Raw genomic sequence first — 15,103 nt, forward strand, 5'->3', positions numbered from 1 at the left:
TGTTCTTGCGCTTTGTCATTGACATGTCCGTTATTTTTCTTTTGGGGACAGTTGGCGACTCGGTGACCCTTGGCATTGCAATGGAAACACGTTATGTTCTGCCCTTCATTGGATGATGGTGCGGACTCAGTTTGTCCCTTGGCAGGTTGGTTTCCCTGGTTCCCGCTCTTCTGGAAAGGTTTCGATGACTTTGACGTCCCCAGGGTCCTTCCATGAGCAATGAGATAACGCTCAGCAGCATCAGTAATGTCCTTCAAACCCCGCAGTTTTTGCTCTTCCAAGCGGGTCGCCAGGTCCTTCGGGCAGGCATTAAGGAACTGCTCCTTCACGATCAAGTCCCGCAGACTCTCGTATGACTGCTCTTCACCTGATAACTCCACCCACTTCTGCAGGTATGACGACAGGCGCTCCACAAACTGGCTCGGTGTCTCTCCAGACAATGGCTGGCATTCGCGGAAGCGTTGACGGTAGCCCCTTTCAGTGAAGTTGTAGCAACGCAACAGAGCTTCCTTCAGTACATCATAGTCTCTGGCGTCATCATTTGAAAGTCTAGTGTAGACCTCAAGTGCTGCCCCAGTCAAATGTGCGCTGAGTAGAATCGCCCAGTCGTCGCGCTGCCAACTAGCACTCTCAGCGAACCTCTCGAATCTTGCAAGGTAGCAGTCGATCTGGTCCTTCCCGTCAGCGAATGCTGGAAGTTTCGGTGCCCTGTGTAGCATTTGCTGCTGGTTATCTCTTTGGCGTGGTGCCGCTTGCTCATTTTGAACACGCACCATTTCTGTCTGAAGCTCTAAGCGCTTCGTCTCCATTTCTATCTGGAGCTCTACGCGTTTCAGCTCCATTTGCCTTTCTTCACGCTGTGCTTCTCTTTCTTCACGCTGCGCTTGTCTTTCTTCACGCTCACGCTGCGCTTGTCTTTCTTTTTCTTCTCGCTCACGCTGCGCTTGTCTTTCTTCACGCTCACGCTGCGCTTGTCTTTCTTCACGCTGCGCTTGTCTTTCTTCACGCTGCGCTTGCAGTCGTGTCTGGGACTCGACGAACTCCGTCAGCTGCTTGCCTTTCAGTCCCAGTTCAACTCCTTTTGCCCAGAACTCAGCCATTCTGGTCTTTTCCGGTGCGTTCGTCTGTATTATTTCACAGCCACGAACGTAGACGAATGTAGTCTTCTAAAAGAACACAGTCTCTACTGCACCTCCGATGCTTCTCTCGTCGCTGTTCACCTTCGTAGACGCAGGCTGCCACCCTCCTCGTCTAACGTGACGGCGCACTCTGCTCACGATACGTACACGACGTACCTCAGTCGTATTTCGTAGTATTAATGCACTAGCTCCGCGACGAAGTCCGTCTCGTCCAAACGGCAGCTAACCTCTGTAATCCCGATACACTCCGGCGTCGCTCACCGTACCGAGCTGCGGCGATTACCAAACTCTTCACCAGTCACACCGAATCCACGGTTCCGTAGTCTCAATACTGATCCCTCAGGATACACCCGATTGATGGCTACCTCCTGTGACTGTCTTGACGCTAGTCCTTGTTGCTGGAAAACCCTTGGCGTTAAACGTAGATCCTTGGCTTGGCCCCCAATTGTTACACGACACTTGAGATTGCCACAAGTTCTCAAACGTCGTATAGTTGTGTTCTTTTATTCTACGTCGCCCGTCTTCGCAGCAACAGAAAACAACTCGTCAAATTGAGTTCGAGGATTTATTCAGCATTCAATACATACAACTGCACATCGTAGCAGAACTCAAATAGAAGCTTTTTTAACATTCAAATCGCGCTGGCATATATAGTAAATACTCAATCTCGAGAATATTCCAGACCGAACACGATACAACTACATTATACGAGCCGTGCATGGACTAACCTAGCGACATTCTCTCTGACGTACATCAAAAGCGCCGACACACTAATCCGAACGAACGCCACGAACTCACGACTAAAACAGCATGGTAAACAACTTGTTTTGACAGGACTAGAAAGTTCACCTGCATTCTCGTCCAAACATAAATATTGTGTTTACAAAATATAATATCGGTACTTTCCCACAAAGTACAAATAAGTCAACTACATGCAACACACAAAACTGAACCAAAGCTCAGCAACGGTAGCGTTTCCTAACACTCTCTTCTCCTTCTCGACAATTAGCAGCGTGTTGAACTAAAGTGACATGAACATTTAGGACAAAAACATTGTACTCGAACACGGCCCAGTGACACCAAAACCCGCAGGTAAAGTTCTAGCACAGCACTATCACAGACACATGGCCGTCAGACTAAAAGCTTACCAGTATGAGAGCATGCACCACGCGATAAACGCTACAATAGTTCTGCTAGACGGAGGCCGGTCCAGAAAGATCAACCGAGGACAATGTGTGCTTTACGCATCAATGACCTTGCACCGGACAGGGAGTATTAAAGCCAACCATTGTTGTCACGTGCGAGTGTGATGCCGATTATCATCAGTGGGAACACAAGGGGTGGTTACCTCCTGATGACCTCCAGAATCGATACTGACTCCCCCCCCCCCCCCCTCTCGTGTTTGTGTGTAGGGGGGGGGGGGGGGGCGGGGTGAAACTGATGCGACAAGGACACAGCTGAAAGTACAGTGTGTGTGTGTGTGTGACAGTTTGTGTGTGTGAGGGACAGAGTTTGCATGAACTCATGTTGTGTGTGTGTGAGGAAGAAAGAGACAGAAACAGAGAGAGACAGAGAGACTCTATAGAGACAGACAGAAACACCACACAAAGAATTCACTGGAAGAAAATGTAATGAATTTTAAACCACACATTCACTCACACACCAGGAAGAGACATGACATTATATATCTGTTACATCATGTTCCATCATGTTATTCAAACAATTTTTGCAGCAATTTCAGTACATGTAATGTGATCTAGCACAGAAGTAATTTCTGGACTGAAATAAAGATACCTGTGCTGCACACTGTTTGGTGTACATCCACGTCAAAATACATTCTGCTGCAAAATATGAATCTTACAAAATGATTGTGATACAATATTTTTACTACAGTAATGGGAATGAGATGTGTACAACTAGAAGTCTAATGACTCAAATACTTTCTGACACCCAAGTTCATTCTTTTCAGAAACGACATCAGTTTAACCATTTTTTTCTTTCAAAAGACACATGTGCACAGTTACATGCAAGCAGGGGACAGAAATCATGATCATCACTTACACTACTCTGTGCTCTCCAATTACACTTCATACAAGGTCACACACACACACACACACACACACACACACACACACACACACACACACACACACAAGAGAACACACTCTCAATCACACGCACACCATCGCTCTCTCTTTCTCTGTCTCCTCTCTCGCTTCTTTCCCTACTCAAGGCTTGTCAGTTGGATAAATCTTCATCCCTTTTCTCTTTTGCCTACTACCTCCTCTCCTGTATTCCATAAGCAAAGTCACTGTGATGAACGGTAATTTCTCAATTAAAAAAAGTGCCGCTGAGAAAACCATCTTATGACAGTACAGTTCATAAACTATCCACTTCTCTGTATGTTATTGCTTCATCTGGTGCTCATGAGAATTTCTTCAAGAAAACATGCATACATGTCCAACGCAGTTTAGAAGCACCCTAACCTCTGCACTATCCATGTACACAGACAGATTAGATTCTCATGATGAAGTCTGTGGTGAATGTTGTGCATACTCTCTCTTTTTTAATACCATCTTCATAGCCTGTGGTTACCACTGCTGCCTCGAATCAAGGAAACCAGACAAGCATGTAAACGTGACAAACATTTTTGGGTGTTTCAAACAGGTACAGTGGTACGGCCGAATCACCCTTTGAACACCTTGTTTTAACACTTGCTGAAAATCCATTTCAATCTGTTCCTCCTTATTGTGTCAAAAACCACATAGCAAATGGAATGGACGAATGACTGCAAAGGCCACGACTGAAACGGAACAAACTGCTTGGAAGAGGTACGTTTCCTGCCATTTCTCTTTTTCCACAAAATCCACTGTGTTGCACTGGGTCATACCCCCATCATCTCTTTGACGGCTTCTTCCTCCTCCATGAGAGCGGTGGTAGCGTATCTCTTCAACAGCTCTGTCTTTTTCCTCTGTACAATGGCTTCTTCAATCTGCAATACACGTCAGACAGATCAGTACCCTTTAATTCCCTTCACTTGCGTAAGGTTGCACATTGGTGACTGTGTGTGTGTGTGTGTGTGTGTGAGTGAATGAAATGCAAACTGCTATGAGATGTTCAAAACAATCAGGAAAAAAACCTCTCAAATAAAAGTACTCTCCTCGTTTTGACCAGAAGTGTCCGCCCATGACAGACACCAATGTACAAGTACCACATATTTCCCAATCGAATTCTGTTCAAAACAGGCATGGGAACACGGAATTATGTCTACAAACGAAAGACCAACACAACAAAAACAACAACAACAAAACAATTACTTCCGTCGTGTCCTTCTTAGTAAAATGAGTCTGGCATGTCTTTTACAAAATAATGACGAAATAAACGCTTTACCTCTTTTTGTGAAGGAACAGGGACGTGAGCGATAAAGTGTTCCTTTTCTGTTTCCTCCTCTTTCTCCTGAATATCCTCCACCTGTATCTGATAAAAAGACAGTGTGGGTTAGCATCACATCCACCTCCAGCTTACTCTGAGCTATAAACTATAAGCCTTAAATTCTAAAGCATGCCTCCAAAACAACAGGTACAAGGTAAATCTCATATTTAATCAGCAACCACATACAATTTTGAATGCACACTCAGAACAAAGCTGAACACGTGTACTTTTTCTCCTTCATCTGCGTTCATGGGCTGAAACTCCCTTGCACGAGTGGGTTTTTATGTGTATGATTGTTTTTACCCGCCATTTAGCCAGCCATACGCCGCTTTCGGGGGAAGAACACGTTGGTGTTGGTACCAGAGGAGACGACAAGCAAAATGTGTAAAAAGTGAATGCTGGTGCTGCCTGAAAAAAACCCAGATACTGAGCAGGGTTCCACACAACCCCAAAAGTCAAGGGTATTCATACCCTTTCAGGAAAAAAGTAAAGGGTTTTTATACTCCTTCCAGATTTTTCACAGGGTATGAGTGACAATCGGTTTATCCATGAAATGTCATTTTTTTCCCATATGATTGCCTGTCTGGTAGTTATCACATTTGCCATTTTGACGTTGTGACAAGCCACGGAAACTCATTCATCCATTTTTGCTGGAACACCTTGTCTTTCCCTGACTCACTGCTGCTCTTGCTGCAACCCATAATGATACTGACTGATACTGACTCACTGCTGCTCTGGCTGCAACCGCCAAACGACAATTTTGTCTGTTTGGGGTCGGGTTTTTGTTGTTTCGTTTTGCGAGGCATTTTTTTGAGCAGGCGACAGAACCGGATAGGCTAAAGCGAACAGTGCCATCGAGATGATCAGTTAAAAGATATCGCGCAGTTTGAGGACAAGGGAGGCAACCTCTGCTTCACGGCGTGTCAGTGTCGACAGAGGAGTGGCACGAACACGGCGTGTACTTTAGTGGTCTCAGTAGAGCAGGCGGCCTGCGTGCTGTTGCGTGTAAACTAGCAAAAGCTATATCCTTTCAGCGTTTGACTCGTACGGTTTTTTTACCTCTTTGGAAGAAAACAGTTACGTATTTATACCTCTTCAGAGAGCATCTCGTACGTGATTTGGAGGGTCAAAGGGTATTATACCTTTAATTCTACGTGATGTGGAACCCTGCTGAGAGACGAATACAAAAGAACCAGTAACACAGACAGAACATCAATACAGAAGCTGGTTCATGCTCACCTCTTCAGCTGGGTAGAGATTCTCATCAGGGTCCAGATCCTCGTCACGGGTAATCTCACCGCTGGCGATCTTCGCCACCCTCTCCTTCCACTCTGCCACCTTGCTCGCCACAGCTGGAAGACAGAGATAAACATTTTGTTTACAGCTAACTCTCGATAAAATATGATAAGATACGATAAGGAAACTTTAATGTCCATTTTCATTGTACAAAAACTTTTCTCCGAAAGCGGCGTATGGCTGCCTTAATGGCGGGGTAAAAACGGTCATACACGTAAAATTCCACTCGTGCAAAAAAACACGAGTGTACGTGGGAGTTTCAGCCCACGAACGCAGAAGAAATTGTAGAAAAACATGGACATTTTTCTTCTGGCACCACAACCCTTTACTTACAACACAAAGATAACGATGTTGTGAAACCTCTGGCTGGAGGTTGTCTCCAGCATGAAGAGCATCGGAGCAACCTCCTTTCATCCTTTGGTCTTTAAGTTTAACCATACTGTGTCTTTCATGAAACAACATTGTTGGCTGTTTCAAACAGGTGCAGTTGTACCTGCGATGAAAGGACACCATTGGGACCAGCTAAAGAGGTGGCCTGTTATGACAGGTATCGTTTGGTCAAGATACTTGACAAAGGGGCAACAGAATGTGTTCTTTCTTGGGGGGTGTCCTCTCATCCGAGGGGCCTCAAATTTAACGTACCACAGTATATTGCAATGGAACCTGTCATAGGATCTTCACACCAATGGCGAAATTCCTTTGTTTCTTGGTCTTTTAAGTAACTAACATGCATCTTGCAAGAAAGGATATTTTTGTATGATCCTGACGGGCTCTGTTCATAATGCGTTTCACAGCATTTGCACAGTAGTTTGTTATGAACAATTAAATCTGATTCTCCTAAATTTGCCCTTCACTCCACTCAACCCTGGTGCACAGTCAACTTGGTAACTGTGAAATGTCGATGAAAATGAACAATTGTGTAGTTTCTATCTTGCTTACTGTGGTACTGTCAGCCTTATCATAATACGCTTTCAACTTCTCCCCTGGAGACCCACAAAAATTGTTTGAAAATGCCACTGCACTTTCTAGCAGTTCTCAAATACAGTGGATTTTCTGTTCATAACCCCTGTAAGTTTACCCCCATTTTAAGACTTCCTCCTTTTAAAGACCTGATTTTCTCAGATTTTTGACAGTCTTTTAGAGGAGGTTCCACCAAATTAAACAAACTACTTGAGCTTCTTATCAAACCAAAATACACTGTAACACATCCATGTATTTTAGTCCAGAGACCTCTAACACGCAAGACAGCTGGTCAAAAGGCTATTTCAGAATTCAAACTCACCAGCCTTTTCTGCCTCCTGTTCAAGGGGGGCAATCAAACCATCATCTTCATCCCTGTAGCCATAATAGTCAGCATCAATGTCCTTCATCAGCTCTGCTCGATTCTTGCGAGCGGTTGGGGGTGCTATTCAAATGACAAAGAAAACTTGATTTAGCGAGAGAGAGAGAGAAAGAGAGAGAGAGAGAGAGAGAGAGAGAGAGAGAGAGAGAGAGAGAGAGAAAGAGAGAGAGAGAGAGAGAGAGAGAGAGAGAGCGAGAGAGATAGAGAGAGAGCGAGAGAGAGACAGAGGGAGAACTGAACTTGATTTTACAAGGATATAGATTTAAGGCTAGGCCTTTTCTTACAATATGTCCTGGAAAACACACACACACACACACTCACACATATACACTCCAATTATAATACAAGATTAGGAATAAGAGAAAGAGAGAGAAAGAGAGCAAAGAAAACTTTTTTTTTAAAAGTTTAAACAAAGTTAGTATCACTAAATTCACACTAAAAGTACTAAACAGCAAAATATTTGTTGTTGAAGTATCTGAATTTCAAAATTTTAAACAATAGCACTTTACTCACATTTCGTGAAGAGAGAGAGAGACAGAGAGAGAGAGACAGACAGAGACAGAGATAGAGAGAGAGAGAGGAAGAGAGAGAGAGAGAGGGAGAGAGAGAGAGAGAGAGAGAGAGAGAGAGAGAGAGAGAGAGAGAGAGAGAGAGAGAGAGAGAGAGAGGAAAGAAAACAAGAAAACAAACAGCAAAGACGATTTTTAAAAGGAGCAATACAGGGAAAGCTTTACTCACGTTCTTGTTCAAACAATTCTCTGACACCAGGCAGGTCCTTGGCAGCTCCAAAATACCTGCAAGCAAAAATGGACATTGTCAGTTTATTGTACCCACCACAAGGCTGATTCCTTAGCGCGGTGTGGTGGTTTGAGTGCCTCGATGACCCGGAGAGCTATGCCAGCGGGAGTGTAAACTCCTGGTAGGGCCACCCAAGCTGGACAGGTCAAAGGGTAGAGGTCAGACTAATTCAGCCACCTCTCCCCGAGGCTAATGGGGTATGAGAAGGATCACTCAGACAAAAAACCAAGGACGGGGGACGTTCTGCAGCCATGGACGGCAAGTCTCCTATGACAAGGAAAAGTCGGAGAAGAAACCACTGCTGAAGACGGATGCGCTGGGCCAAAGTGCGCGTAACGACAGTGCAACGCATTTCACTCCCATGATGGAGTGATCGACAAGAAGAAGAAGAAGAAGTTTATTGTACTGAGAAAAAAAAACAAGCATAACTGCCATTCGATGAACATGTTTCATGACAGAATCAGCAAAACAAGTTACAGAGTCTTTGCAAACAAGACAATCTTGCTTTGAACATTGAAAACATTACACATGATAGCAAAGTGGCACAACTGGCAGAGCAAAAATGTCAGGTAAAAAGCGCATATTTCTACTTACTTGTAGCCTTTGTTTCCGGGGACTTCCTTGCCTTCTGCATCCAGCATTTTAGGACCAATTTTCTAAAAAAAAAATAAAACAAGTCGCGTAAGGCGAAATGACAACATTTAGTCAAGCTGTCGAACGAACAGAATGAAACTGAACTCACTGCATTTTTACAGCAAGAGCGTATACTCGTAGCATCGTCAGTCCACAGCTCGATGCACAGGCAGTGAAATTGACAAGAAAAGCGGGGTAGTAGTTGCGCTGAGAAGGATAGCACGCTTTTCTTTATCTCTATTCTTTTTAACTTTCTGAGCGTGTTTTTAATCCAAACATATCACATCTATATGTTTTTGGAATCAGGAACCCACAAGGAATAAGATGAAATTGTTTTTAAATCGATTTCGGAAATTTTATTTTAATAATAATTTTTATATTTTTTAATTTTCAGAGCTTGTTTTTAATCCGAATATAACATATTTATATGTTCTTGGAATCAGAAAAGGATGAAGAATAAGATAAACGTAAATTTGGATCGTTTTAAAAACATTTTTATTTTTTTACAATTTTCAGATTTTTAATGACCAAAGTCATTAATTAATTTTTAAGCCACCAAGCTGAAATGCAATACCGAAGTCCGGCCTTCGTCGAAGATTGCTGGGCCAAAATTTCAATCAATTTGATTGAAAAATGAGGGTGTGACAGTGCCGCCTCAACTTTTACAAAAAGCCGGATATGACGTCATCAAAGGTATTTATCGAAAAAAAGAAAAAAACGTCCGGGGATATCATTCCCAGGAACTCTCATGTCAAATTTCATAAAGATCGGTCCAGTAGTCTGAATCGCTGTACACACACACACACAGACAGACACACACACACACATACACCACGACCCTTGTCTCGATTCCCCCCTCAACGTTAAATGTTAAACAAAACTTGACTAAATATAAAAAGGGAACAAAAATACACCATTATTAGACCCCCCGCTCAGACCATAGCTACAGTTTTGGAGATTTGACAGAGAAGTGTCAAATCCAAAGAATCTGTGGTACAGTGCAAACCCCCTTTTAAGCCCCCCCCCTTCCCCCCCATTTTAAGACTTCCTGGGTTTTCTTTTAAACTTCCTGTTCATCACCTGTGTAAATTTACTCCCATTTTAAGACTCCCTCCTTTTTAGGACCTGACTTTTTCAGATTTTTAAAAGGTCTCAAAAGGAGAGTTCAACTTTAAATGGCTTTTTTTCTCTCAATATTTCACTGCTTGCCGGTGACAATGCACTTCAGGAAGAACAAGAAATTCCTCCGAGGTAGGAAAAACACCCCCGTTGGTCAAAGGGAAATAACCATTCTCACTGCCACCAACTGAGAAGGTTATTTCCCTTTTACCATTAATATGTCCCTCTATAAGTCCTTGTAGAATCTTAATCCACCAATAACTCCCTAACCGTGTGTTTGACTGGTCCAAATTTTTGTAAGGACCGTCTCAGGAATGTATAGAACCTGTTCACCAAGTTTGGTGACGATCGGTCCGTTCATTCTTGAGATCTATATGCGAACACAAACAAACAAACACATCGACCGAATCCTATACACACCCCTATACCGGGGGTGTAATAAGCCAGAGCTGGCACCTTACACAACAACATTCATTGAATGAACAAGCGACTCAAATGTTCTTGCTTTCCTTACTTTCTGGAATGTTATACAGTCATGTTTCACTTGGTTTTGTTGTAAAACTTTTTTTTTTCTAATGGTTGCCACCAATTCCTGGCAAACAGCCTGAGTTTTCTTAGGCCAAAAAAAAAAGTTGTATGTTTCTGGTTACCCGACCCTACCTAGTTTTTTCCCGCTGACCCTAGACTTTTTTTTATTGCATTTGTAAAAAAAAAAAGAAGAAAAAAAGCGTCAAAACGAAAGTAACAGATGGCAGACGACACAAGGGGGATAACCCCGCATCCCTTTTGTCTCATTTGTTTTGTAATGTGTTGTCTTTCTCTTTGTATAGTAAGTCCAGTCTCTTTGCATCACTGTATAGTTATTTTCTACCCTGACCAAAAAAACAAAACAAAAATCCCTACCTACCTACCCTATTTTTTGTAGCCATGGACATTACCAGAAACATACAACTTTTTTTTGTTGGGCTTATTGTATGCTTTTATCAAGATGCAAGGATAGAGGTAGTCTGTAATTAAAAATAAAACATCACACAGAACAAACAGGTCTTACCCGGTAGTCAGGGCCATTAAGCTCAATAATCCTGTCTTCCCAGTGACCCTTCTCACGCAGCAGTTTGTTGATTTCATCGTTCAGGTCACGCAGTTTGAACTCTCCTAGACCAGCTGTAAAGAGATTGCAAGTCAGTTGGTTACACAGACTCAACATTATGCTGATATCTGCACTAGCCATCTTTATATTGAATAGTTCGACGGGCGGGGATGTAGCTCAGTCGGTAGCGCGCTGGATTTGTATCCAGTTGGCCGCTGTCAGCGTGAGTTCGTCCCCACGTTCGGCGAGAAATTTATTTCTCAGAGTCAACTTTGTGTGCAGACTCTCCTCGATGACCGAACACCCCCGTGTGTACACGCAAGCACAAGACCAAGTGCGCACGAAAAAGATCCTGTAATCCATGTCAGAGTTCGGTGGGTTATAGAAACACGAAAATACCCAGCATGCTTCCTCCGAAAACGGCGTATGGCTGCCTAAATGGCTGGGTAAAAAACGGTCATACACGTAAAATTCCACTCGTGTAAAAAACATGAGTGTACGTGGGAGTTTCAGCCCACGAACGCAGAAGAAGAATAGTTCCACAATATTTTGAAACCTGTAAAAAAAATAGGCAGCATGGAGAGAAAAAAATTTAGAATAGAATGCAAGAGACTACAATCTAATGGGAATTGAAACTTGATCTGAAAGTTCACCAGCACTTCTTATTGATTATATAGTACCTAAACCAAAGACTCCCACAAAAATGACTATCTGATCAAGACAGATTAAAAAAAATGCGCTTTACAGTGAAAATTACTTTCCATTGCAAAGCATATATATTGCATTTTCACTTCTAAATCAAGCTTTCCCACATGCTAAGACCATGTGTACATTTATGTATCATTAATTGCAAGTGTCACTGTGTATGCATTACCATTTTGGATTTGTGCCACCTTCCTGGAAATCTCTCCCAAGATCTGCCGCCGCCATTTTTCTGCTTGGTGAAGATCCTCACAATCTGTGGCCAGGTAAGGTCTTCGCTCCTGAAAAATAAAATGCCAAATCTTCACTCAATTCAAACTGAGTACAGTAATGACACTTGGAGGCATTCACATTATTTAACTGTTTAATGAGGACAGGAGCCAGAGGGTTTGATAAACAACCACTGATAGTGATACAGCCCAAAAAAGGTGTCTTTCTGACTTCCGTTAGTTATCTCAACATGAGTAAAGAGTCCCAAAAGTACCGCAAATAAGCAATAATTTGTCAATATAATGTTGAATTCAACATATATTTGGTCTCAGAAAATGAAGGCCATCCTCCCCCCCCCCCCCCCCCCCCCCCCCCCCCCCAGCTGATTTATGCCTTTCTTTTGTCCATTTAACCATAACATTTTCTCGTTGTTCTTAATTTTAAATCAAAATAGTTAATCATTGCCAGTGCTACAGTTTTACAAGTCTAATGACGTGTGATTACACTTTGAACATGTTACCAATTAAAACAAGCACACCATTCGAAGGCTACGTATGACTTACCTTGAGTTTTAACCCCCCTTCTTGTGATGCTCTCCACCGAGCAAGGGTTGTCCTGAGCAAATTGAACACAATATCATTAATCATTGATTTATGTTTGTCTGCCCGTACAAGAAAAACACACACAAAATGGCACAAAAAGCATGCAAGTGCATTTACCTACAGGTGTTAAACTCAAAACCATCACCATATTATATTCTGTCTTTGAAAAATGTCCACTTTATCTGTAAGACTAATTTCTAAAAGCATACAGCAGTCCCTGCAATGTACGGCCCCCGGCGTGAGCGGACACCTGACATGTACGGACACATTTGCTCGGCACGGAGTGTTTTCCTTCTATATTTGCCCCCCCTTAAACGGACACCTGCAAAACGTGGACACGGACACTCATTTTCGGTCCCAACAGCAGGTCATACCTCCAATGTACGGACAGACCATCGTCAAATGTTCACCACAACAAAGTCGATAACAGAGCAGTCCGGCTCTTGGTACAAAGATCACAGCCGCAATGGCGTGATGACAGTCACTGATAACTTGAGTGCACGTGTGCCCATCAGGAGAGAGGGGGGGGGGGGGGGTAGTTTTGGTCAGGAGTGGAGTACATGCGAAGATGCCAACATGAAACTGCACTGTGCTCTTTATTCTTGTCTGTTGGACGTAAACAACAGAAACCACATGTACAGTCGATGAAGGTCCTGAGCGAAAGAGAGTGAAAACCCGGCCACAGTTCTCAGCATCGTGTGTCTGTGTGTAACCTCTTTCATTGACAAGATACTCTTGTTTCCCCTCAGCCTTGACCAGTGAGTCGGTTGCCTAATCTGTGAACCCTTCAGTTGTCTTGCTTTGTCAAAAGTTACGACACAGTCAACTGGTTTTGCTCTGAGTGAACAGTGCAGCTGGCCTCTCTGGTCACAGCCCCAAACAGTACATGGCTGGAGGGAGTGAGAGAGAGGGAGGGGGGGGGGTGGAGGGGTAGCTGGCTAAACTCTGTGGGGTGTCCGGTGTCACTACATGTCAGCAGGAAGAGCATTGGAGAGAAATAGAGAGGTGTACTCTTCCACACAATTTCCAAGCATCAGTTGTCACGGCTTGGGGTAGGCATTAGTGAGGGAGAGTGGGAGCTGTGTTGTGTACTGTGTATTTCCGACTGAAGAGTGAAAAGTCACTGCCATGCCACATGATCGGCATGCAGTCAATAAAGCCAGACAAGAAGAAAATAAATTACATGACTATGACATGCAGCTCTATCTGCTGCTATTTCTTCAAACTGGTTTTCAAGCTTATTCTTTCAAAGCATCTGCACACGCTCCTCTGTGCTGTGTTTGTGTGGCTGCTTTCGTATGTCAGTGCATGGTGAGTGTGTTCACTGCCTTGAGGATTTATTTTATCTCTTCTTTTCAACACTTTTCATACAATTATGATTATTAGTATTATTATTATTATAAGTATTAGGAGTTTATTGTTATTGTTTAGTAGCCACAAGAAGTGATTAGCATAGATTCAATCCTGTTGTTTGTGTGTCTCTGTGTGAATGTATGGCGGAGGGGGTGGTGTGGTCACCCCTCCCGTGACCGGACACCTGCAATGTACGGACAGTTTTGCTATGGCCCAAGGGTGTCCGTTCATGAGAGGGACTGCTGTACAAATAGTAAATTATTACAAAAAATTGTAAAATAAAAAGACAGACAATATGTACATGATATAATTAAAACTGACGATGAGTACCAATAAACACTCAAAACAGATGAAAGTTTATAGAAATTATAGTAATTTATACTTCCTCGCAAAAGTTTTGAAGATATTTTTTTATTTTTTCGCTAGAGCCACAATTTGGGAACACATCATGGCATACAGACACAACAAACTGACAAAGTGCATCAAATGTTAAAACTAAAAAAAAAGTCCCCCAAAAAAGGAAGATGCAACTTACATCGCTTTTTCACTGTTGCGAGCCTGCAAGTGCAAGTAAAGTGAAAAGAGTTAGTACAAAGAACAATGAATAAATGAATAATAAAAAAAACTAAAAAAACTATACTAAAGAGGGACATCAGATCAATCATGACAATTCCGTCAATTGACATGCCTTCTAATTTCTAAATACAATACATACAGTTGAATCTGCCCTTGCGACTGCCGCTTGAAAACAACCACTTGCCCACAATATCCAACCTTAACGATCCCAATCAAGTTTTTATCCCCATGTAATTTCATCTTTCCATAGCGACCACCTGTATATAACGTCCACTTGGGTGATCGTTATTTACTTATATATTCAGGTTTCACTTCGACTTTGTTTTGAATCATGCACTTGCTCATCATTCAAGTTACTTGTCAGACGGAAAGTCATACTATTCGGGTCATTTCCCGAAATGATCTACTCTTTAATCTGGTTCCATAAAACTGCACACTAAACTTGTGAATAATTCTTATCGCTGGTCTCCAGATTTGAAGATCTCACTCAGTTACTGAGTCAGTGAGTGATGTTGTGTGTAAGACTAAGAAAGAGTTTTTGAACGCGAATGCTGAATTCGGAGTAATGCAATAATGAAGTGACAAAGGTTTCCTTGGTGAACACACTTACCATTTTGAATCAATAGATCTTCAGCTTTTTCTTGTTATGTTGGACCACTGTTTTTGTAAAACAAATGCAGGTTTTGACTACAAGACCAAATCAAGAACACGATAATCAGCCGAACGTCGAAATCGACGCCATGCCACAGGAAGTCTACCTTGTAAACTAAGTGATAAACTTTAGTATCATAGCAGTAAATGTTATCCTCCT

General features: G+C 42.6%; 1 protein-coding gene across 1 annotated transcript; it reads right to left on the reverse strand.

Annotated features, from left to right (window-relative positions):
- Positions 1–2,835: 2,835 nt before the first annotated feature.
- LOC138964836 (pre-mRNA-splicing factor ISY1 homolog) lies at positions 2,836–15,043 on the reverse strand. Its single transcript, XM_070336880.1, has 11 exons — positions 14,903–15,043; positions 14,252–14,274; positions 12,325–12,376; positions 11,724–11,832; positions 10,811–10,923; positions 8,602–8,663; positions 7,948–8,003; positions 7,150–7,272; positions 5,811–5,923; positions 4,530–4,616; positions 2,836–4,131 (listed from the first exon to the last, which is right to left on the reverse strand). The coding sequence occupies exons 1-11, from the start codon at positions 14,903–14,905 to the stop codon at positions 4,024–4,026; spliced, it is 849 nt and encodes a 282-aa protein (XP_070192981.1). The 5' UTR covers positions 14,906–15,043; the 3' UTR covers positions 2,836–4,023.
- Positions 15,044–15,103: the final 60 nt, after the last annotated feature.

The sequence above is a fragment of the Littorina saxatilis genome, linkage group LG4, assembly GCF_037325665.1.
Source record: "Littorina saxatilis isolate snail1 linkage group LG4, US_GU_Lsax_2.0, whole genome shotgun sequence".
Taxonomy (NCBI): Eukaryota; Metazoa; Mollusca; class Gastropoda; order Littorinimorpha; family Littorinidae; genus Littorina; species Littorina saxatilis.

Excerpts from the sequence above, each read along its gene's own strand:
- LOC138964836 (XM_070336880.1), bottom strand. Across the intron at positions 10,924-11,723 it reads GGTGGCACAAATCCAAAATG|CTGGTCTAGGAGAGTTCAAA; the intron begins GTAATGCATACA and ends ATCTCTTTACAG. Across the intron at positions 7,273-7,947 it reads AGAATTGTTTGAACAAGAAC|CACCCCCAACCGCTCGCAAG; the intron begins GTGAGTAAAGCT and ends TCATTTGAATAG.